Genomic DNA, 24040 nt, shown 5'->3' with positions numbered 1-24040 from the left:
CCTAAACCCTAAACCCTAAACCCTAAACCCTAAACCCTAAACCCTAACCCTAAACCCTAAACCCTAAACCCTAAACCCTAAACCCTAAACCCTAACCCTAAACCCTAAACCCTAAACCCTTTGTCCCTCACTACCAGTTGGCACCAAAGGTTCGTGTGGTGGAAAAAGAAGCTGCCCCAGCCCCAGCGGATCCTCCGATCGTTAACGTAAGTGATGATGAAGGGGATGAATCAAAGCGCACCCATTCAAAGGTCTAGTGGGGAGCTACTCAAGATGATGGGGACAAGCCAAATGAGCCTTCAATCAACTCCGATGCCCAGAAGACCTAGAACGCTTTGTCAAGTCGTTGCCTTAGATCGTTGGGTTAGTTTGCTTGTTTAAGTTTGGTTGTGTGTGTGGGTCTTGCATGTGGTTTACATCATTGGTGGGATGTAAATGCATGCGTTTGTTTGCTTTCGAGTGTTAGGAAGTTGGTGAGTTAGGTGGTGTGAGAGTCTTCAGTTCTGTAATAATGAAACTCAGTTAAGATCAATAAAAATCAAGTTAGTAAAAGTTAAATCCCTGTCCTAAGTAGTTTTTCCCCTGTTTCTCTTCTTGTGCTCCTGCTTATGCCAGATGGTGCTTACTCGCAGCAATGGGAATGGCCCCAACCACAACAACAACAACAACAATGGAGAGAATCCCACGCTTGCTCAAGTCCTAGCTCAACAAGCACAGCTTATGAACATGATGATGCAGCAACTCCAGAACCAACAGAACCAGGGAAACAACCATGCACCTCCCCAGAACAAGCTAGCGAAATTTCTTCGTGTGAGGCCACCCACTTTTTCTAGCACTACCAATCCAGTTGAGGCTGGTGATTGGCTGCACGCCATAGAGAAGAAGTTGGACCTGCTTCAGCGTACTGATCAAGAAAAGGTCTCCTTCGCTTCACATCAGCTTCATGGCCCTCCCTCTGAGTGGTGGGATCACTTCCGTCTCAACAGGACCACCGCTGAACCAATCACTTGGCTTGAGTTCACTGCTGCTTTCCGGAAGACGCACATACCCTCAGGAGTGGTGTCTCTCAAGAAGGAGTTCAGGGCGCTCACTCAGGGATCTCGCTCTGTCACTAAATATTTGCATGAATTTAATCGTCTGGCTCGCTATGCTCCGGAAGATGTGCGCACTGATGAAGAGCATCAAGAGAAATTCTTGGAAGGACTGAATGATGAGCTTTCTTACCCATTAATGACTGGGGATTATCATGATTTCCAGAAGTTGGTGGATAAGGCTATTCGCCAGGAAGACAAGTACAACCGTATGGAGCAGAAGAAACGCAGGATTGCTCACTTCAAAGCTCAAAAGGGGAATAGTCAGAGGCCGCGTTTTGCTATGGGACCTCAGGCAGTGTCACAGGGAGGATCTTCGTCGGTTGCTCGTCCGCAGCGTCAGTTCTTCAACAACAATGCTAGCAACAACAACCGCAACCCAGCTCCACGTCCTATTGCAACTCCAACCCTGCACCAGCCTGCCAAGAGGGAGCAAGGAAACAAGCCCGGAGTGTGCTTCAACTGTGGTGAACCAAGACATTATTCTGACAAGTGTCCGAAGCCCTGCCGCGTGAAGGTTGTCCCTGCCCAGAACAACTCCACCGCACCAGCGTCAAAGGCTCGTGTCAATCATGTTGCTACCGCAGAAGTCCAAGGTGTTCCAGATGTGATTTTGGGTACATTCCCTGTTAACTCAGTTCCTGCAACAGTGCTTTTCGATTCTGGTGCTACACATTCCTTTTTATCTATAAGTTTTGCGGGAAATCATGGGATGGAGGTAGAAGATCTTAGACGTCCTTTGATGATTAGTACCCCGAGCAATCAAGCACTCTCATCACAACGTAGCCCTTCTGTCAGAATCGAGATTCAAGGAGAGAAAGAGAGAGGAGGGAAAGGGGATTAATTCCCCCTAATCAATTTTGGAAAGAAGGGCATTGATTCTCGTGGATTTAGGGGAGGAATCAATGCTAGGTTTCACGGGAGAGAGAAGAGAGAGAGGATGCTGGGCGGGAGGAAGGAGACGACCGGGAGGGTGGGACCCACCGGTCGGGCGCGCAGTCAGCGCGCGTGCGGCGCGCGTGCACGCGGCTGGCTCGGCTCGGCCTGGGGGGCGCGGCTTGGGCCGTGCGGCCGGCCCAGGAGGAGGGAGAGGCGGCCTGGGGAAGAGAGGAAGGAGGAGGGAGCTGGGCCGAGGGGAAGGAGAGGGGGCCCAAGAGAAGGAGGGAGAGGAGGAGAGGGAGAGAAAGAGAGGGAGGAAGGGAGGACATCCACCACGGGCCGAGGGAAAGGGAGGAAGACTTTGGGCCAGACTTGGCCCAAAGGAGGAAGGAGGATTATTTTTAAGTTTTTTTCTTTTTAATAAACTCTGATAATTGTTATTGTTGCTTAGTAATTATTTCCGGTGCTCTGAAAATTCAAGTAAAATTTGAGGGCTCTTTTTAGGCCAAGGAGAATTTAACTAAAATTCTCCGGGCCACATTCAAATTTTTCTTGTACGCATTTTAATGTTTGCCAATTTCTTTTCGAATTTTAATTAATTCTATTATTCCTTTTAGGGAATGATTTTTATTTCGGGATGAATTTATCAGGACATAACACAATAGAAAAGTAACTCTCACCAGCAATGATGGTCGAGTTGTAACTGTTCATGCATTGCCTTCCGAGTCGTTAAGGTCAAGTCTAAATCAAATAACTTTGGAAGAGATTCCCATAGTACGGGACTACCCGGATGTGTTCCCGGATGATTTACCTGGTATGCCGCCCAAGAGAGACATAGAATTCAGAATAGATCTGGTACCAGGAACAACTCCGATCCATAAAAGACCTTATAGAATGGCAGCCAATGAATTAGCAGAGGTCAAGAGGCAAGTAGATGATTTGCTTCAGAAAGGATACATTAGACCAAGTTCGTCTCCATGGGGAGCTCCAGTTATTTTATGTGGAAAAGAAAGATTATACCTAGAGGATGTGTGTGGACTATCGTGCATTAAATGATGTTACTATCAAGAATAAGTACCCGCTGCCTAGAATTGATGATTTGTTTGATCAGCTTAAAGGTGCCACCGTTTTCTCCAAGATCGATCTTCGATCGGGGTATCACCAGTTGAGAATTAAAGAGGAAGATATACCTAAGACGGCTTTTACCACTCGGTATGGGTTGTTCGTGTGTACCGTTATGTCTTTTGGACTTACCAATGCCCCCGCTTTCTACATGAACTTGATGAATAAGGTATTTATGAAATACCTAGACAAGTTTGTGGTAGTCTTTATTGACGACATTCTTATCTACTCCTGAACCAAAGAAGAGCATGAAGAACATCTTCGCCTTGCACTAGAGAAGCTACGGGAACATCAATTGTATGCCAAGTTTAGCAAATGTGAATTTTGGTTGTCCGAAGTAAAGTTCCTTGATCACGTCATCTCAGCCGGAGGAGTTGCCGTTGATCCTAGTAATGTGGAATCAGTGACCAACTGGAAACAACCGAAGATAGTTTCAGAGATTCGCAGTTTCCTGGATCTTGCAGGTTATTACCGGAGGTTTATAGAGAATTTCTCCAAGATTGCTAAGCCCATGACACGACTACTTCAGAAAGACGTGAATTACAAGTGGTCAGAAGAATGCGAGCAGAGTTTTCAAGAGTTGAAAAGTCGCTTAATATCAGCACCTATTTTGATTTTGCCTGATCTAAAGAAGGGTTTCCAAGTGTATTGCGATTAGGGATGAAAACGGAGCGGATACGGACGGATAATGCTCATACCATATTCGTTTTCATATTTTTTTTACCGGATACGAAAACGAATACGGATAGCTCGAATACGGAAACAAATACGGATTATCTCGAATACGAATAAGAATCGAATATGATCGGACACGAATACGGAAACAAATTTTTCTCGGAACACGAAAACCAACTCAACTTCTAATAGAAATAAATATCAACATATATAATTAGCTCATTTTATATAAAATGAGGTATAATTTATAAATATTTTTAAAATTTAAATAATATTAATAGTATGGACTAGTGTTAAGAGATAAACTACCATTAAAATCTATAAAGGTATATTGAAGGTTATAGAGTTAGAAAGAAATGGGGTATGTCTCATGGTTCCTGCGGATATCCGAATAGCACTGTTCACCGGATATCCGAATTATTATCCGTATCCGACGGAAACCCTGATACCATATTCGTATTCGTATCCGGGAGAAAATATCCGTATTCGTATCCGTATCCGAAATATCCGAGAATTATCCGATCCGAAAGGTATCCGTATCCGTTTTTGTCCGGAGCGGACGAAAACTATCCGCTCCGTTTTCATCCCTAATTGCGATGCATCTAAGCTTGGGTTAGGTTGTGTTCTGATGCGAGATGGGAAGGTGGTTGCCTATGCATCTCGTCAGTTACGTCCGCATGAGAAGAACTATCCTACTCATGATCTTGAGTTAGCCGCAGTGGTTCATGCGTTGAAGATTTGGCATCACTACCTCTTTGGTACTCGTACTGAAGTGTACACTGATCACAAAAGTTTGAAGTATATCTTCACCCAGCCGGATCTGAACATGAGACATCGGAGATGGTTGGAATTGATTAAGGATTATGACATGGGAATCCATTATCACCCAGGAAGGGCTAATGTTGTAGCAGATGCTCTCAGCAGGAAAGGCTATTGCAATGCTACAGAAGGACGACAGTTGCCGAGGGAATTATGTAAGGAATTTGAAAGAATGAATTTGGGAATTGTCAGTAGAGGTTTCGTTGCAGCTTTAGAAGCGAAGCCCACTCTCATTGACCAGGTTAGAGAAGCTCAAATCAATGATCCTGATATTCAAGAGATTAAGAAGAACATGAGAAGAGGAAAAGCTATTGGATATTTGGAAGATGAGCAAGGAACCGTATGGTTGGGCGAGAGAATTTGTGTCCTAGAGAACAAGGAGTTGAAAGATGCAATTCTGAAGGAAGCTCATGACACTTTATACTCCATTCACCCTGGTAGTACCAAGATGTACCAAGATCTCAAGGAGAAATTTTGGTGGGCAAGTATGAAGTGTGAGATAGCAGAGTATGTAGCTGTGTGTGATGTTTGTCAGCGAGTCAAGGCAGAACATCAGAAACCCGCAGGTCTGCTGCAACCATTGAAAATACCAGAGTGGAAGTGGGAAGAAATAGGGATGGATTTCATCACCGGTTTACCCAGAACGTCATCGGGCCATGACTCTATTTGGGTGATAGTCGATAGACTTACCAAAGTGGCTCATTTCATCCCGGTGAGGACAACATATTCCGGAAGCCATTTGGTGGAATTGTATATGGCAAGGATTGTGTGTTTGCATGGTGTTCCTAAGAGAATAGTATCCGATCGAGGTAGTCAGTTTACTTCAAAGTTTTGGAAGAAACTTCAAGAAGAGATGGGTTCCAAGCTGAACTTCAGTACCGCTTATCATCCGCAGACAGACGGACAAAATGAAAGGGTAAATCAGATTTTGGAAGACATGTTGAGAGCTTGTGCTTTAGACTTCTGTGGAAGTTGGGATAAGAATTTGCCTTACGCGGAATTCTCATACAACAACAGTTATCAAGCTAGTCTTCAAATGGCTCCTTATGAAGCGTTGTATGGTCGGAAGTGCCGCACTCTGCTTTTGTGGGATCAAACGGGAGAACGTCAGGTTTTCGGGACTGATATCCTGAGGGAAGCAGAAGAGAAGGTAAAGATCATTCAAGAAAGATTGCATATAGCTCAGTCTCGTCATAAGAGTTATGCTGACAATCGCCGCAGGGATTTAAGTTTTGAGGAAGGAGATCATGTGTACCTTCGTGTCACGCCTCTTCGAGGGGTTCATCGTTTTCACACCAAAGGAAAATTGGCACCGCGTTTTGTGGGACCTTATAAGATGTTAGTCGAAGGGGTGAGGTTGCTTATCAGTTGGAGTTACCTCAATCCTTGGTAGGTGTCCATAATGTGTTCCATGTGTCACAATTGAAAAAGTGTTTAAGGGTACCCACTGAAGAAGCTAATCTTGAGCAGATTGAGATCCAAGAGGATCTAACATATGTTGAGAAACCAATCCGTATCCTGGAGACAGATGAGAGAAGAACCAGGAATCGAGTTATCCTTTTTGCAAGGTCCAATGGAGTAATCACACGGAAGAAGAAGCTACCTGGGAACGAGAAGATGAATTAAAGTCAGCTCATCCGCATCTTTTCGCCAGTTCTTCCGAATCTCGAGGACGAGATTCTGTTTAAGGGGGGTAGGTTTGTCACGCCCTAAAAATCTCTAAATATATAAATTGTTGTTTAATTGGAATTATTAGAAATGATTTTAAAAGCCTAGAAGAGAAGATTTTTTTTAAAAATAATAAATTCCAATATAAAAGTGGGCCAGATAAAAATTTATTAAATACTTCACTTGATTCTATGGTTCCTAGATTTTTCTGGGATTTATTTGAGCCAAGGAAGTATTTTTAATAAATGGAATTGCATTTCATGAATAATTTAAAATGAAAAAGGTTTTAAAAATCTCTCTTTTGGCTTTGGGCCAAAAGTCGGCCCAAAACCCTTTCTCTCTCCCCGGCCCAAGTCAGCCCGCAGCCGAGCCACCCGCTCGCGCTCTCTCTCCCGCTGACAGGTGGGGCCCACCTGTTAGGATCTTCGTCCTCCTCGCGCCGCCGTGCCCTAGCCACGCCGCGCGTAGCCGCCGCCGCCCCTTCCAAATTCGGCCGCGCCTTTCCATCTCCAGTCAAATTGGTAGAGGGGAAATGATCCTCTCGATCTCCTCTATCTTTTCTCTTTTGGAATCATCGGCTAAAATCGTTTGGAAATCGGTGGATTCAATCTCGAATCGGATTCGTTTCTTTCCCCCGAACCCTAAACTTTCCATCGTCGTCGCCGGTCGCCGTGGGCCTCCATCGCCGCCTCTAGCCCCTATATAAGAACCCCCGGGACCTCCTCTCTCCGTCGCCACCCTCGCCTTAGCTCGCCGCCGCCTGTAGCGCTGCCTCCGCGTTCGCTTTTGCACCGTCGTCGCCGCCGCTAGTCCGGCCGTGCGCCGCCGCCGCTCCGGTCGTCGTCGTCGCTCGGGAAGGCCACCGCCGGGTTCGCCAAGTCGTCGTTGTCCTCGTCCACCCCTCTGTTTCCGCCAAGGATCGCCGGAGCACCGCCGTCGTCGTCGACCCGATCGTCACCGCCGCTTCAACCTCGTCACCGTCGCTGTCCGGTTGCCGTACGCCGCCGTCCGTGTCATCGGTGAGTTCGCCGCGTCACCCGCTACCCGTAGGTGCCGTCCGTTTGCGCCGTCGCGCCATCGTTCGCCGGCGAGCGTGCGAGGCCGAGCCGCCGCCGGTGATGACGTCATCACCGACGTCATCGTCGCTGTCCACCGTAGACCGCGGTGGATCAGATCAATCTCGGCCATTCGTTTTGGATAGGATAGATCTCGGCCGTTCGTTCCGTAGACCGTCGCCGTGCACCCGGTCCACCGTGAGCCGAGCCCGCTGACACAATAATCCCCTTTTCCTTTTCAAAAATAATTCGTTATTGCGTCATAATTCAATTAAAATCTATACAAATGATTTAATCCGATTTAATCTTTAAAAATTCATAACTAATTCATCTTAGCTCGGATTTAGTTGGTTCAAGTCTCTAAATTTTTCTAAAATTGAGATCTACATGTTAAAAATATCCACATGTTCTGTTCATGCTTGTGTATGTGCTGTTTTGGTGATTTTGCTCTTTTCTGCTTAGATTCCGACGTTCCCGGAGTCCGAATTTGCAGGAGAAGATTTTGAAGAGTTCCAAGGCCAGCAAGGCAAGTCACACAGATCCTAAACAACCCTTTGAACATGTTGATCCCGTTTAAAGCTATTGTTTCTATCCAACTATTGCATTTATTTTCGAATGTCATTGGGTGGAATTAACCTATTGCCATGTTATAGCCCTTTTGTGATTGATTCCCTATTCTTTTTCACTTGGTTAATAATTTGATTAGCTAGAACATTATATGGTTTTAGCTAAAGTGATTAGGATGCTTAGCCATGCTTAGAGACACTAGCTCATATAAATGGGATACTTATGATTCACTATTATTTAATGATGGCTTAATGATAGCTCAGGATGGTTGATCGTGATTGGTTAGATAATTAATTTGTCAACTAAAATATGATAATGGTGGGTTGTGAGCACATGGTTTTGATGGTCCTGCTCATGACAATTAAGGACCGGTTCACGATTTTCGGTTGTGAAACATTAACCGTGCCAACCACAAGCCAGTGTGGGCAACGGCTTTACTTTCTGTATAATATAGTTCATTGTAGAGCACCAGACTGTGAAGTGGCGGAGATAAGCCCACGGGGGTCGCTGGGGAGTCCATGCCTTGTTTACAAGGGGGTGATTATGATCCAGGAATGGTGCACTGCTTTGAATTGTGTTATGCAAAGGGTATTGTCACAATCTCTATTCGGGTACTTGTTAAGTATCGCGACGCATGGTTGACATGATGTTGAGGTTGTGTCTTGTGGGTACAGTGTTACACCTCTGGCCAGAGTAAAACTATTCGAATAGCCGTGCCCGTGGTTATGGGTGGGTCTAACAATGTCTTTCGTGATTAGTTTCACACCTCTCACCATAATAAATGATGCTGTAATTGGTAATAACTGGTTTAGCTCCTGGTTTGGAATGGTATATTCCTGGTTTGGAGATAGAATTGTGCAGCCGGGATTGGTTGTTCAGAATAGTTGGGCCTATGCAACGGGTATGCTGTATAGTGATGGATTAATATTGCTTAATTACATACTTTACTGTTTTATTAAATTCTGAAATATTTATTAAATGCCATTTATGCAAATGAGACTATATTATGCCATCCTTTGTTATCCCTTGCACTTGCATATTTGCTGCGTGGCTTGCTGAGTATGTCATATACTCACCTTGCAATCATTCATTAGAGGAGTTCTACAGTGATGCCGAAGGTGTGGATGATTAGGTGTAGCCCTGGTCAAGCTGCTTGTGGGATGGAGTCGTCTGCGCCGTTTATCTTATATTTTTCCGCTGCTTAGAACCTTATTGATTGAGAGGAACTATCTACCTCTGTAATGACATTACATTCGCTTATTAATTAGAGTAATAATTGTACTCTATTATCAATTTGTTATTGTGTGCCTCGGCTGATTCCTGGACGAGGGTTTACACACATGTAAGCGTTTGGAATTTTGGATAGAAATTCCGGGCGTGACAGATGGTTCCTCTTTCTGGACTTCCCGCTTGACTTTATTGATTGGGACCATCTCAACATAGCCACAGCATCCTTCGGTCAGCTCTTGTAGACCCCCGATTTTGGAAATCGGAAATCTTTTGTGTTTATCCGTACCAATCCCTGGATCAGTAGTTGGTACACACATACATAGTTGGATCACAACATATCACGAATGAATTCAGGCTAAAAGAGTTAAATACTTACATAAGGGCTAGGTAGGCCAACAACTATCAGAGAACAGCAGCGGAAGACAAAATAATATAAGGGCCCGGTTAACATGCCACAGGCAGTCGACTGGGGAACGAGACCTAGAACAAGACCGCACTCCGATCATCTTGTTGGATACGCAAGCGTACCGACAAGGGCTTCTCTTCAACACTCTCCTAAAAGATATATAAATAGCAAGGGTGAGTACCAACCGTACTCAGCAAGCCACCACAACAACAATGCATATGATAGAGGGTATTTCAAGGAAGGGCTCCAGGTTCTTTTGCGTAAAGCAAGCTTTGCAAATCTTTTCACAAGCCTAAGACCTAGCATAGACAGGTCAAGTTTTAATACCAGTGTTCACATTAAACAACGACGGTTCTGTCCACCATTCATTGTAATCCCAAGGATAGCTTCCTGCCATTGAGTCGTCATGGTTTTCTGAGGACATCCACCTTTCCGCCTCTCAGGAAGTGGCTCCATCAGCATAAAAATCATCATGCAATATCCCATCCCACATAAGTTAAGAATTTAGAGTCTAGCCAAGTGTAATACACGTCCCGGTGCTCAATAACCGCGAGCACAGCTATTCGAATAGATTTGGTTTACTCACACTGCAGTGGATGTACACTTTACCCGCACTCCGCGACTGCCTAACACATGAGCCTCGTCCCAACACATGAGACGCGTCACGGCAAAGCTTTTTGATAACCTCGCATTGGCAGTACCCACTCCATGAACTTTACATCCTCATGCACTCTAGATGTACATGGTTTCTAGCAGTGAGAGGAGTTCTGGCGCACCCGGGAAGGGAAGACTCACACGTGCATTAAGCTATAATTATGTTTAGATTCTCACATGGCAGTCCTACCGATGGCGACACCATTGTAGACACCCGCCTCGCGGTCCTACCAATGGCTGCCCCACCGTAGAGCCCCTGCCTCACACATCAAGAAACCACTATGCATGGATACTGCCTCCGCTCAGCTATCTACTCCGCTAGGTCTATACCCATACGAGAAGTGCGGTTGTACGGGGGTCGTTTCATGCTTAACTTCATGGCTCGGTCCTTAATTGACCGGGGACGGCACTAGCCTTTTCCGGACACCACCCAAATCCTCCATCCGCCCCAGTCGAAAACAGTTGTTTAATTTTATTTCTCCTTTCACAAATCATGTCATCAACATCATGGCAATGTGGCGCTCATGTCTCCACATGCCGCATCTTAATTACCTTCCCAAAGGTAATTGCCCCAGCATATAGCATTTGATAAATATGAGTATGCATGATTCTAGAATAGCATTTCTAAGCAATTGTCATAATTGACTAGGGACTCATACGTAAACATGGTTACGAAGGCATAAGGGATAAACAATAATCAAGGCATGGCATAATCACAAGTAGGATGTTCATCATTGCATGCAATTTTATTTGTAAACAAAATAATTTCGCAATTGGGATCAACATGTTCAAGGGATAGTGATGATTTGCCTGCTCAGGATAGTCCTTATTCTTGATATAATCTTGATCAACCTTCTCCTCCTGGAAGTTGCAGACGTTGCCTCACGACTAATTGATACACAAAGTCTATAATACGCGAGAAAAACCAATATTCAACAACAAGCAAATATGCACAAGCAAAAAAATAATTGTTGGGGTCGATCCTAGGGTTGCCCATACTGTTCGTGTTTGCTAATGGATTTCAATCAAGCTAGGGCTAAGGCTTCTTAATCTTTCTATTGTCATCGTGGTCTATTTAGGAGTTAACCAACATAGCATTTATGGGATACATATATATTTGGCTAATCGATGGTTTAGTCTACCAAATGGCTATGGAAGGATTATGGTTATACATGCATTTATCTAAATAAAGTGGTCATATACTAGAGATTTTGTTGTCGGATGGATTTAGGATCAATCAAATAATTACAGTGAAACATTTGTATTATTATTATTCTATTGATGGGGGCTTTACTTTAATTATGAACATACTTTACTTGTCACAATAAATTATAAAAGGTTAATAATTATCCACGCATTGTATGTTAGAGTTGTTTAGGTTAATCATATTATGGTTACAGTTTATCCCTTCACATAATTTTACAATGAATAATCCTAATTTACAATTGAACTATAATTATATGAGATCAAGGTTTATAACTAGTATTTATCTAATATTCATGTTTGTCATATAGTCCCTCTAATTTAATATATGCAACAAGCAAACTAATACTATATCGTATAGTTATAATGGGATGTACAGCATAGGTGTGTGCACAATATCTTAATATTGAATCATTTATTTGAATAGTTGCTATTTACTACGAGCTACACAGTACATGTGATTTTAAGTGGATTTATGAGTGAGTTACCGTCTATACAACTTAAGGGTCGATTTCCAACCTAAACATATACTACTGTATAGGAAATGCCGTTAATTAATTTCGTGCGGGTGATTTTAGTCACGCTAGCTCTGTTATTATCTCTCATAAACAAGTTAAAGACTCATCTACGTGTGTTCAACTTTTAGTCACAAAGTATGAGGCTAAACATTATTTATGCAATTTGGACGTCATGAGTATAATTATATATTGACATATATTAATAAATGGCACTAATATTTTCCTATACACCCATTAATTTGAAGGATTGATTATAACTAATTTATGTGGTTGCTACAGTGACAAAACATATTAAAGATAATTATGCTACTGTACAATATCCATTTTTATTTATTGGCACACTATTTAGGCTAACTATTATCTAATCATTTGATATTAATTAATTTATAATTATAAATATATTTTATTAAATAGTGAATTATATACCATTGAAAAGCTTATGAATTTAGATGAATTTAGGTTCAAGTTTCACTCAAATCCGAGTTAAGATGAATAAGTTACGCTAGTGTAAAGATTCAAATTTGAATTAATTCTAATAATTGCGAAATAGTACTGTTCCTAATTCATTTATTTTTATTCCATAATTTACATTGACTGACCCGTGGGACCGGCCTGCCATGGACACACATATAAGTGAATTTTCATAGATTTTAATCATAGGGACCCCACATGTAAGGGACTTAACTAATAAAGATCAAGGGGAGGATTACTATTTACTAATCACGTGGGGCCCACTCTAACCTCTCTCCTCCATTCTCTTTTCTCTCTCTCTTTCTCTGTTTTCTTCTCTCTCTCACGGCCGAGCGTCACGGCGCGGCAACTGGCAACGAAGGGGGGCGGAAGGGCTTACCGGACTGGCGGCGACGGCGGCGGGGACACGGCGGCGGGGTGCGGCGCCACGGCGGTAGGACGCCGAGGCATGGCAGCGGCGGCGCAGCGGCGGAATGCGGCGTCGGTGGAGGGGAAGAAAGAGGAAAAATGGGAGAAGAGGGGGAATGGCGTGGGGAGGAAAGGGAAAGGGGAGGGGGTATTTATACGGCTCGGGGGAGGGGTGGCCAGCTTTAAACGACGATGGGACGGCGTGGCGGCGTGGGGCTCGGGGCGACGGCGACGCGCGGCGACGGGACGGCGCGGCGCAACGGCGACAGTGCGCGGCTGATGGCGACGGCTTGCGGCACGCGGAGAGCGAGGCGACGTGACGCGTGGCGACGCGACGGCGCGGGGCTTGGAGCGGCGACGCGACGGGCGGGATGGCGACAGGCGAGCGGCGCGCGGCGGCTCGGGGCGCGAGGCTAACGGCGACAGCTCGCGGCGCGCGGCGATGGCAACGCGACGGGCGACGCGTCGGCGGCGTGATAGGCGCGCGGCGGGGCAGGGGCACGGGGCCGATGGGACAGGTGCGCGGCGACGGGACGGCGACAGCGCGCGGTGCGGGAGCGGCGACAGAACGCGACGGCGACGGCAGCGTGGGGCGCAAGGCGGCGCAACGGCGCGCGGTGGCAGCGGCGGAGCGAGGCGACGGCGACGGTGATGGCCCGCGGCGGCGCGGGGCGCGAGGACGGCTAGGCGCGGTGTGGCAGAGGAGGGGAAAGGGCTAGGGGACCACATCGAACACCTAGGCCATAATGAACAGTGACTTTTTCCTATTTATCCACTTTTGGGGCCTATTTCCTATTAAAACTTGTCCCATAAATTCTAGATTTCACACAAATGGAGTTTACCCAATATATGTTTTAGTTTAAATGAAAGTTGACCAAATTTTAATATTACCCATATTTTATTCTTATATATATTTTTCTATTGCATTATTTAAATGGGGTCTAATTTTAAAATTAACCTAGATAATTTTGGAGGCTTTGAGGGTTCTAAAATTAATTAAAATATCCTAATGTGGCCATTATTATTACAATAGCACATTGAATGAACTTATTTGTATAACAATGCATTTTACGTGGGTCTATTCATTCTATAAATATAAATTGAGACTCAGTACAAAATTAATCTAATTGTTTAATTAAACACTCACATATTCTTATTTATACATAAAGCTTAATTTATTTATATGACCATTATTTTATATGAGTGATTTTCATGTCATGAGGAACTCGGCGAAATGTTCTAAGTATCAATCTATATATTCTGGTGAATTACTTATTTATAAACACGATCATTATAGTGGTGATCATCATTTCATGTGTTCTTATATTTCATGTGAGATTGGATTCAAATGAATTAGATTTAATCTTACTATTTCTTTAGCTAATTGTGACATCAAGCTATCAATCATGGTTCAAATATTTAATATCTGATTTGTAATTTATAATAGAAATTAATATTTGACTTTACTATCTTGTGCATAAATATTCGTAGGGTTAACAATAATATATTCTCGTAAATTATATCTATTGCTTAAATGTCGATCTTTTCTTTACTTTCTTTGTGATTATTTACGGTTTGGCAAGCAATAGCAATCATAACAACCAGCATGATGCAAAAGTTTTAAAAAGTTCAAAATTTTAGTGATTTTTATTATTGGGAATTTTTAGGGTGTTACAGCTCTCTTACTGGCTTGAAAGAGATCAGATGAAGGGGAGGGTGCTCATTAGAGCTAAATTTAAAGACAATGACTCTGTGCCCACGAAAATTGTGCTGCATGATCCAGTGGGAATGGGTGGTGGTGACGAATCCTGGACAGTTTCTGTTTTTCTTTTGGAAGGTGATTTCATCAATATGCCGCTAGATGAGGATCTTCCCCTAGCTGGCCCACAACCTAATCCTGCTGCTGATGATGATGAGGATCCTAAAGGTGGCCACATCTGGCAAATGGGTCATCCCCAAGCAGGTCCTGGTGATTGGGATGATTTAGTCCAGCAACAGAATATAGCAAATGAGCAGGTGGAAGATACTTAGGGCCAAGATCACCCTATGGGCCAGATCATGGAAGTAAACCCTGATGGAATAATTGATTTGGCTGTTGCTAACCCTGGACATGATAATGTAGTGGTCCCCTTTGTTCCTGCTGCAGACAAGGGGAAAAAGGTGCAAGAATCTGACCAGGATACACAGGTGCAGAGGTCTTTAGCAAGATTGGAGAAAATTGCTAAAAATGAGTACCCCAAGGTTCCCTATTTCTACCCCATGAAAGAGATCAATGAGAAGATTGACCACCTGTGCAAAGAAAGGGGTTCTATGCATCAGTTCTTGGCTAGTAACTCTATTCCTGCTACTCTTTATGAGCCAAGCCCCTTTAAAGCTCTAGTCCTACCAAAGAAGACTATGTTTGATTTCTCCCCCCAAGTGAGTAAGCTAGATGCTACCTGGGCTTTGGACTTTCATAAATCTAATTGTCCTCCTCAGTCACAGGCCCATGAAAACATGGAAATTCTTGAAGTCTTGCCTTTGGTGGTTCACCCACCCTCCAGTCTAGTCTGCCAAGCAGCTGCTCCTTTGATGCTACCAAAAGCCCCTGTTAAGAAAAGGGAAGGCAGAACTCTTCTATATAATCCCTACAGGAGGCAGAGTGCAAGACTTCAGCATATCAAAGGGGATTCTGAACTAAAGGTGGATCCCAGAATGGGCATTGGTAAGCCAAGGGGAAAGTCTGCAAGAAAGCTCAAAGAATTGGCAGGTATAGCAAAAATATTTGATTATACTAGCATAAAGGAAACTGATTTTAATGCAAATGTTTATGATGATATTCATTCTGATTCCTCACCATCTGATTGCTCAATTTCTCTATTGCAAAAGATGGGAGTGGACATGTGCGGGCTAGCTCCTGACGAGGTAGCTGAGTCTAGCCTGGGAGGCCAGAGAAGGAAGAAGATGCCCAGGCCTGACATGGAGGAAAAATGAATTTAGACCTTTTGTGTGTTTCTGCAGACCTTAATCAGATTTTTATCCATCATGTAATGGTCTGTACTTAGGCAAAAATATTTGTGTCTTATCAGTTAAATGTTTCAATTATGTACATTTTGAATACTTGGGATGCTCCTCTATTACAGACTGGTTGTGCTAGTTCTATTTATTTCAGTCTCCTTTATCCAGTTTATCATGAATAATTTTAAATTTTGGAATGTGCTCTGTTGGAATATTCGAGGGATGAATGCCGAATCCAAGTTACTCTCCTTGAGGCAGAAGATTGAGCATAGTGGTTGTCAGGTCTGTTGTATTCAGGAAACTAAAAAAGACCACTTTGATTTATCTGATATCAGGAAATTTGCTCCAAAGAATCTAGATAGTTTTGCTTTTGCTCCTTCCAATGGAGCTTCAGGAGGTATCCTGATTATTTGGTCGTCTCAAGTTTTTGTGGGGACAGTGGTAGAGGTTAACCTCTTTTCAGTCACCATTGACTTCATCTCAAGGCACTCTGCCCAGAATTGGACCCTGGCATGTGTCTATGGCCCTTGTAGTGGCCCTGAAAGAGCAAATTTTGTTTCTTGATTCAGAAATGTACAAATTGTTGATCAGCAAAATTGGCTTTCCTTGGGTGTTTTCAATTTTTATATATCTGTGCAAGATAGAAATAAAGATGGGGCAGATATGAATGACATTTTCATCTTCAATGATATCGTTAGCACCCTTGGCCTTCTGGAAATCCCTCTTAAAGGCAGAAAATTCACCTGGAGCAATATGCAGCATATCCACTTCTTGAGAGATTGGACTGGGCATTCACATCAGCCTCATGGACAATGGACTATCCAAATACATTAGTGCTGCCTCTAACCAGAAACATCTCTGATCATGTGCCATGTGTAGTTAAGATTGACACAAAAATCCCCAAATCCCCTATTTTCATATTTGAAAATTATTGGGTAGAGATGGATGGGTTTTTTGATATTGTTTAGGCAGTTTGGTCTTTAGATCCTAGTTTTGATGATCATGCCAAGTGCATTTCTTTCAAATTGAAAGTGCTCAAGTAAAAGCTCCTTGCCTGGAGTAAGAATCTGTCTAAGTTGATGGGACTGCTAAAAAACTGTAACAAAGTGGTGGATTTTCTGGATTTAGTCGAAGAAAACAGAATGCTTTCAGTCTATGAGTGGAATTTCAGAGAAACAGTTAAGGTACATATTTTGAAATTATTGGAATTTAGGAAGATCTATTGGAAAAAAGGTGCACCAATAGATGGATGATGTTGGGGGAGGAGAATACAAAATTCTTCCGGTTATTAGCCACTGAAAGGTTCAGAATCAACACTGTCTCACAAGTGCTAGATCATAATGGACAGATTATACATCTTCATGAGCAGAAAGCTTCCCTGTTTCATCACAGTTTTAAGAACAAGATGGGTGTTTCTAATTCCCCACATATGGCTTTTGACTTGGAGTCTCTTTTTGACAGACATATAAATTTGAGCAGCTTGGTTGACATGTTTTCCACTCAGGAAATAGATAGTCTCATCTCCATTATTCCAGCTGACAAATCACTAGGACCAGATGGTTTCAATGGCTATTTCATGAAAAAAAATGTTGGCATATTATAGCTCAGGACTATTACAGATTGGCAGCTCATTTTCATGCTGGAAATGTTGTTTCGGAAATCCTTAATAGCTCTTTCATAACCTTGGTTCCAAAGAAAACCTCCCAGAGACTGTTAATGATTTCACACCTATTTCCCTTATGGGTATAAGTCTGAAAATCTTAACCAAATTACTAGCTGACAGACTTCAAGGGGTAATTCTCAAACTGGTGAGTAATAATCAATATGGTTTCATCAAAGGAAAAACCATACAGGATTGTCTTGCCTGGTCTTTTGAATATATTCACCAGTGTCAGCAGTCAAAAAGAGAAATTGTCCTCTTGAAGTTAGACTTTGAAAAAGCCTTTGATACCATTGAGCATTCTGCAATTCTCTCCGTTCTGCAGCATATGGGTTTTCCTCTAAAATGGATTGAGTAGGTACAAATGGTTTTCTCTATTGCTTGCTATTGAATGGGGTGCCAGGGAATTCTTTTAAATGCAAGAGAGGGGTCAGACAAGGAGATCCTCTCTCACCTCTGCTTTTTGTATTGGGTGCAGAGTTGTTACAAAGAATAATCAACAAAGCTTTCCATCAAGGCCTTCTGTCAAAGCCAATTAATGAAAGCAGTGGGGAGGGTTTCCCAATCATACAGTATGCTAATGACACATTGATCCTGCTAAAAGCATCTAAGAAAGAAGTCTTCTGTTTCAAGACTATTTTGAATATGTTTGCTCAATCCACAGGCCTCAAGGTAAACTTTAATAAATCAAATCTGTACCCACTTAATATGTCTCAGGACAAAGCTGATTTGCTAGCTGGCATTTTGGGGTGTAAGATTGGTTCTCTTCCTTTCACTTATTTGGGGCTACCTTTGGGCACCACCAGGCCTAGAGTGGTAGACTTTCCACCGTTGGTAGACAGAGTAGAAAGGAGGCTGACAGCAAGCTCCATTTTTCTTCCTCAAGGAGGAAGATTGACTTTGATCAACTCAGTCCTGCCTTCTATCCCAACCTACTACATGTCCTCATTGCAGCTACCAGTTACAGTCATCAAGGCCATTGACACAGCTCGTAAGAATTGTCTGTAGAGAGGGAATAACCCTTCTTCTACAAGGAAATCTCTAGCCTCCTGGGATAGGGTGTGCATCCCTAAGGAGAAAGAAGGCTTAGGAGTGATCAATCTGAGAGTTCAAAACACAGCCCTCCTTCTAAAACATATGGTCAAGTTATATAATGGTGTTGATCTACCTTGGGTGAAATTGATCTCACAATCATATTATGATTCTAAAGTTCCACACTTGATGATGAATAAGGGTTCTTTTTTGTGGAGGGACATCACATCTCTTGTAGACACCTTCAGGGGGATAGCAAAATGCGAAATCAGGATAGGAAGAACTACCATTTTCTGGAATGATCTATGGAATGATGATTTTAAATGCACCAGCTACCCCAATCCCTTTGCTGTGACCATGTATAAATCTGATTTAGTCAAGGCCATGTGTTCAAGACCCTTAGAAGATTCTTTTGCCCTACCCCTCTCAGATGAGGCATATTCTGAATATTTGCAGCTTCAGGAAGTTCTGGACAGTTTGAACTTACAGTCAGGGATGGGAGATGCTTGGAATTTTATCTGGGGTTCAGATAAGTACACAGCTAAGAAATTTTATAAGCTAAACTATTCTGCATTGCAACACCCCAGGCCCATGATTTGGTTATGGAAAATAAAATGTGTCATGAAGATCAAAGTTTTTGCCTAGCTCATGTTCTGTGATAGGCTCAGTACAAGAGATATGTTGGATAGAAGACATTGTGCCAAAGAAAATGATGATCTCACATGTGTTTTGTGCAATGTGAATTGCAGAGAGACAAGGCTACATCCCTTCTTCTCATGTCCATTCAGTATCAGGTGTTGGCAATACCTGGGAATTGAGTGGAATCATAATTTGGAGTTTTTCCAAATGATCACCCTAGCAAGACTCAAGTTTGCTCAGAGGGGTTTCCTGGAAATTTTCTTTTTGGCAGCTTGGCACATCTGGAAGCAAAGGAAAAGCTTAATATTTCAGAATGTTCAACCCTCCTTCCAAGCATGGAGATCTTTTTTTGTCAAAGAAGTTCTTCTGCATATGTGCAGAATGAAAGATCCTTTAAAGCAAACTGTTTTTAATTGGTTACAAACCTTATAGTCTTCCTGTGTGACCCGCATGTAACTCTGTAACCTTGTAAATTTTCTCTTTCCTTATAAAATTACACTACTGGCAAAGCCCTGGCAGTATTTCCGGTCAAAAAAAACAAGGAAGAAAGGGTTTTCTTCATGTCTGGTGAGTTTGATTTATCTATTTGGTGATAACATCGATTATCTAGCCATGTATTAGATCAAATCAAATTAAAGATAGAAGATGGAGGTGAACATGGTCTTCGGGAGTCTATGATGTGATGGCAAAACGACTAGGATGATAGATGAGAAGGTGGAGCACTATTACGGGTGGAGTCCAAAGGAAGAAAATTACAGTGATAATGAAGTCTCTTGATGACGGTGAGTCTGGTGTAGGCTTGTCAGGTGACTCATGGTGAAGCTGCAAAGAAGACAACCCAAGTCTGGAGGACCGGTGGATCGGTATGGTAATTCTACTACTTCTGGAGTTTGTTAGAATAGGTGTCGAATATACTAGTTCTATTTGGTTACGATTGGACTTGGAGTTGTAATAAGTATTAGGGGGTGGAGTTAGAGTCGAACTCTGTAATCCGGCATCTCTCTTAAATAGAGAGGAGGGCACCATAATGTAACCATAACGACTACAATATAGCGTAGACACGCAGGGAGAGGATGGCGGCGAGGCCATGGACTCGTAGCAGCTAGGAGCTATATTGGTGGGGGGGAGCGCCCATAATCAGAGCCTCGGGGATGTAGGCTTCGGCTGAACCTCGTTAACAAATATCGTGTTTTCCTATGTCGTCATCTAGCGTGTCTTGGGTGATCAATGACTGAAGCGATCGGGAAGGTTAGTCGTCGTTCTGCTATATCGACTAACTTGTATAACACAATTCACCAAGCTAGCTCTGATGCATAGCTCCATCTTCATTATGACAGATACAAAATATATGATTTCCAAGAAAAATAATTATGGTTTCCCATTTCAACACGCGAGCACATAGCCTTTGGAAAAAGGGGAAACCTGCTTATTAATATGCATTTTACCCATGAGACTTGTTGCATAACTGTTGTACACATGGCACGATACTTGTTCAAAGTTTCGGAGAGCATATGCATGCGACGTCCAAATTTAGGAAGTAGAACCAGAGAATGTGCCTACTTTTTTGCAAATAATCAAGGGGGCTGACTTAATTTGTACCACCCATTTTTGGGCGGTGGCTAGGTCCATGTATGCCAATATATAAATCGATCAGAGAAGAGGATCGACGAGGAGACAAGCTAGATAGCTTATTGGAGAGAAAAAAGGGTCGAAGCGCAAGCAAATCGATCAGCAACACAAGATGAAGAAGATGCGGATGGCAATGGTGAGCCTGGCCCTGGTGCTGGTGGGGCTTCTCCTCGTCGCCACCACTGCTAACGCCAAGAACGCCCATGCCGGTGGCTTGAAGAAGGGCGGCTCTGAAGCTGAAGGCCGCGTCGTCTACGCCGACATGAGATTGGTCGTTCCCTCGGACTCCGACTCCGCCCCCGCCCCCGCCCCTGCCTCCGCCTCTGATGGGCCAGCACCTGCGCCATCCCCCAACAATTAATTCAACATCGACCTAGCATATATATATATACGTATATATTTGTTATTTTCATGTGTTGTTTTCGCATTTTATATAACCATGCGCGCTCTAGTTGTACATGCAGCCGATTGATGTGCATTTGATTTATGCCTGCTCATTTTTATTTCTTTCTTTTTATTTACGTTAAATGAAACACTTTCTCCATGCATACATGGTTGTTCTTATTTTATTTATTATAAGGATATATATATATATATATATATATGCGCATTCAGTAAGACCAACAAGTTCATGTTATGTCTCATCTATATACCTCTCTATTATTAGGCCACCTCTCATCTCCCATGATCTCTACATGTCGGTCTATTTATCCATAGATTTTGAACAAATTAATTACTGAATACAAATTGCGATCAAAGGCTATAGCAATTGAAATAGCAAGCCCATGTTTCTATACATCTTGTGAATTACAGCCGTGTAAATTCATGAGCATGCATGCATTTGATGATAACATTTAATATAGCTAATACTAGCCCCGTTTGAGATATAGCTGAAACTGATGGATTGATGGATAGTTTTTTTATATATAGTTATTTTGAGGGTATACATTTACTTCTTTATGTATGTATAAACTTAAAAACTTGCTTTACAAAATTATTCGTTAAAATGTAATATGGAAATGTTTTATACGAAACACACCATTTAAGAGCTTAACAAGCATGTAAAACAAAAAACTAAAATCCTGAATAAAAAGAACAGTGCCATAATATTGGTACGTCTATGATAGAGCTCCTCTACCTTTCGGTTAATTAAAAAGATAGATTGGATTTAAAAAAAAGATAGAGATGCGAAGTACGTAGCTGTTAACGACCAAATTTGGTAAATCATAGATTGGATTTGGAATCAAAGCCAAAGCAGATTTGGAAAGAGTTCGTTATTCTTGGAAACAGAGTACACGTCGGCTAGGGACTGTATCGGCTACCGTCTGCATCGGCTAATACCGAATTGAATGAGGAGAAGCCGATGTAGCCGATTTCGCCAAAATGATTCTAGAGTCATTGTCGGGATCGATTGAGGTGCTGCATAAGTATTGCCAAGTATGAATTGAGTCCGAAGAAGGCAATTATATCTATTAATTAGGATATTCTAGTAGTTTCCTTATAGATATTTTCGGTAAGAATCCGCCTAAGGGACTTGTTCGTGTTTTAGAGTTGTAATAGAAGTAGAGTCGTGTCCGACAAGGACATAATATGTGTTTTGGGTATAAATATGACCCGAGACCTTGTAAACAAAGAGACCAACTCAATATACTCTCCGCGCATCGCCACCCTTTTTACTTTTCATTGTTTTCAACGAGTTCTTACTTTCGAGTTGGGCAGTTTCAATCTCCGACAAGAGGTAAAGCTTGTTATGGTGGCTTGCATTCTCGGGATTAGTGCTTACATCTTTATGACACTCTAATCCTGTCCATGTAAATCGTCGAGTTATCATATATGCTATATAATCTAGATCGACCTTACTATCTGATCTCGTCGGCTAGCCTCTATCATCAAAAACAGCCGATAGGATCCGATACTATTGTCAAATTAGATTATATAGCATATCCACCATCCCGAAAAGGCTTCCATTGGATTTTTTAGATCTTATGTTTCTCTTTATGCTTAATGCTGCATCAATTGTGTTTGATCTACAAAGCAATATCCAGAGCCATAATATCTAGCTTGCTTCAATCTGTGATCACTGAACTTATTCATGAAAATCAATATGGTTTCATAAAGCAAAGGACAATTCACGACTGTTTGGCGTGGACTTTTGAATTCCTTCACCAATGTCATCAGAGCAAAAAAGAAATCCTCATTCTCAAAATTGATTTTGAAAAGGCTTTTGATACTGTAAAGCATGCTTGTATCTTGGAAATTCTTAAGGCAAAGGGCTTTGACAATACATGGATCAATTGGGTAAAAGATATTTTAACTACAGCCTCCTCCTCAATTTTACACAATGGTGTCCCAGGAAAAAAAACTTCAATTGTCTCAGAGGTGTAAAACAGGGAGACCCTATCTCTGCTCTTCTGTTTGTCCTTGCTGCTGATCTTCTTCAATCTATGATCAACAAAGCTCTCAACCTGGGAGTCCTCTCCCTTCCTATTCCTCAAGTTGACACCAAGTTCCCTATAATCCAATATGCTGATGACACCCTTATCATTATGAAGGCGTGTCAAAGAGAAGTTTTCTGTCTAAAAGGCATCCTGCAATCTTTTGCCATGTCCACTGGGTTAAAAATCAACTTTCACAAATATTCTATGATCCCAATCAATGTTAATCAGGATAGAATTGAAATCCTGGCAGAGACTTTTGGATGCCCAATTGGATCTCTCCCCTTTACGTACCTTGGTCTACCAGTTGGAACAACAAAACCCAAAATCTGTGATTTTGCACCTGTCATTGATAGAGTGGAAAGAAGACTCCTGGCTATAACAATGTTTTAGAATCAGGGACAGAGACTAACCATGGTCAACTCAGTTATGTCATCCCTGCCAACAAATTACATGTGCACACTTAAAATCCCTAAAAAGATTTTGTTGCACATCGATAGAGCAAGAAGGCATTGTCTTTGGAGAAAATCTCACGAAATTGATGCAAAAGCTCATTCTTTTTGGCAGCATGGGACAAGATTTGTAGACCAAAAAAAAGAGGGGGACTGGGTGTCATTAATTTAGAATTCCAAAACTATGCCCTTTTGATGAATCATCTCGACAAATTTTTCAACAAGAAAAATCTCCCATGGGTAAAACTTCTTTGGACGTCATTTTATAATAATAGATCCATGCCATCGCATGCATTACAAGACTTTGGATCCTTTTGGTGGAAAGACATCACTCAACTAATACCTCACTTTAGAGGTTTCAGCTCTATTCAGATCAACACAGGGGACACAGCTCTTTTCTAGAAAGATCTGTGGTCAGACACTTTACTTC

General features: G+C 42.4%; 1 protein-coding gene across 1 annotated transcript; it reads left to right on the top strand.

The window, feature by feature from the left end:
• Window positions 1-20754: 20754 nt before the first annotated feature.
• LOC127774779 (uncharacterized) lies at window positions 20755-21271 on the top strand. Its single transcript, XM_052301071.1, has one exon. It carries the CDS (start codon window positions 20836-20838, stop codon window positions 21082-21084), a length of 249 nt encoding a protein of 82 aa, XP_052157031.1. The 5' UTR covers window positions 20755-20835; the 3' UTR covers window positions 21085-21271.
• Window positions 21272-24040: the final 2769 nt, after the last annotated feature.

Source organism: Oryza glaberrima, chromosome 5 (assembly GCF_000147395.1).
Source record: "Oryza glaberrima chromosome 5, OglaRS2, whole genome shotgun sequence".
NCBI lineage: Eukaryota > Viridiplantae > Streptophyta > Magnoliopsida > Poales > Poaceae > Oryza > Oryza glaberrima.
This window is presented reverse-complemented; position numbering and strand designations above follow the sequence as displayed.

Coding starts and splice junctions, on each gene's coding strand:
- LOC127774779 (XM_052301071.1), top strand. CDS start 20,836: ATGAAGAAGATGCGGATGGCAATGGTGAGCCTGGCCCTGGTGCTGGTG.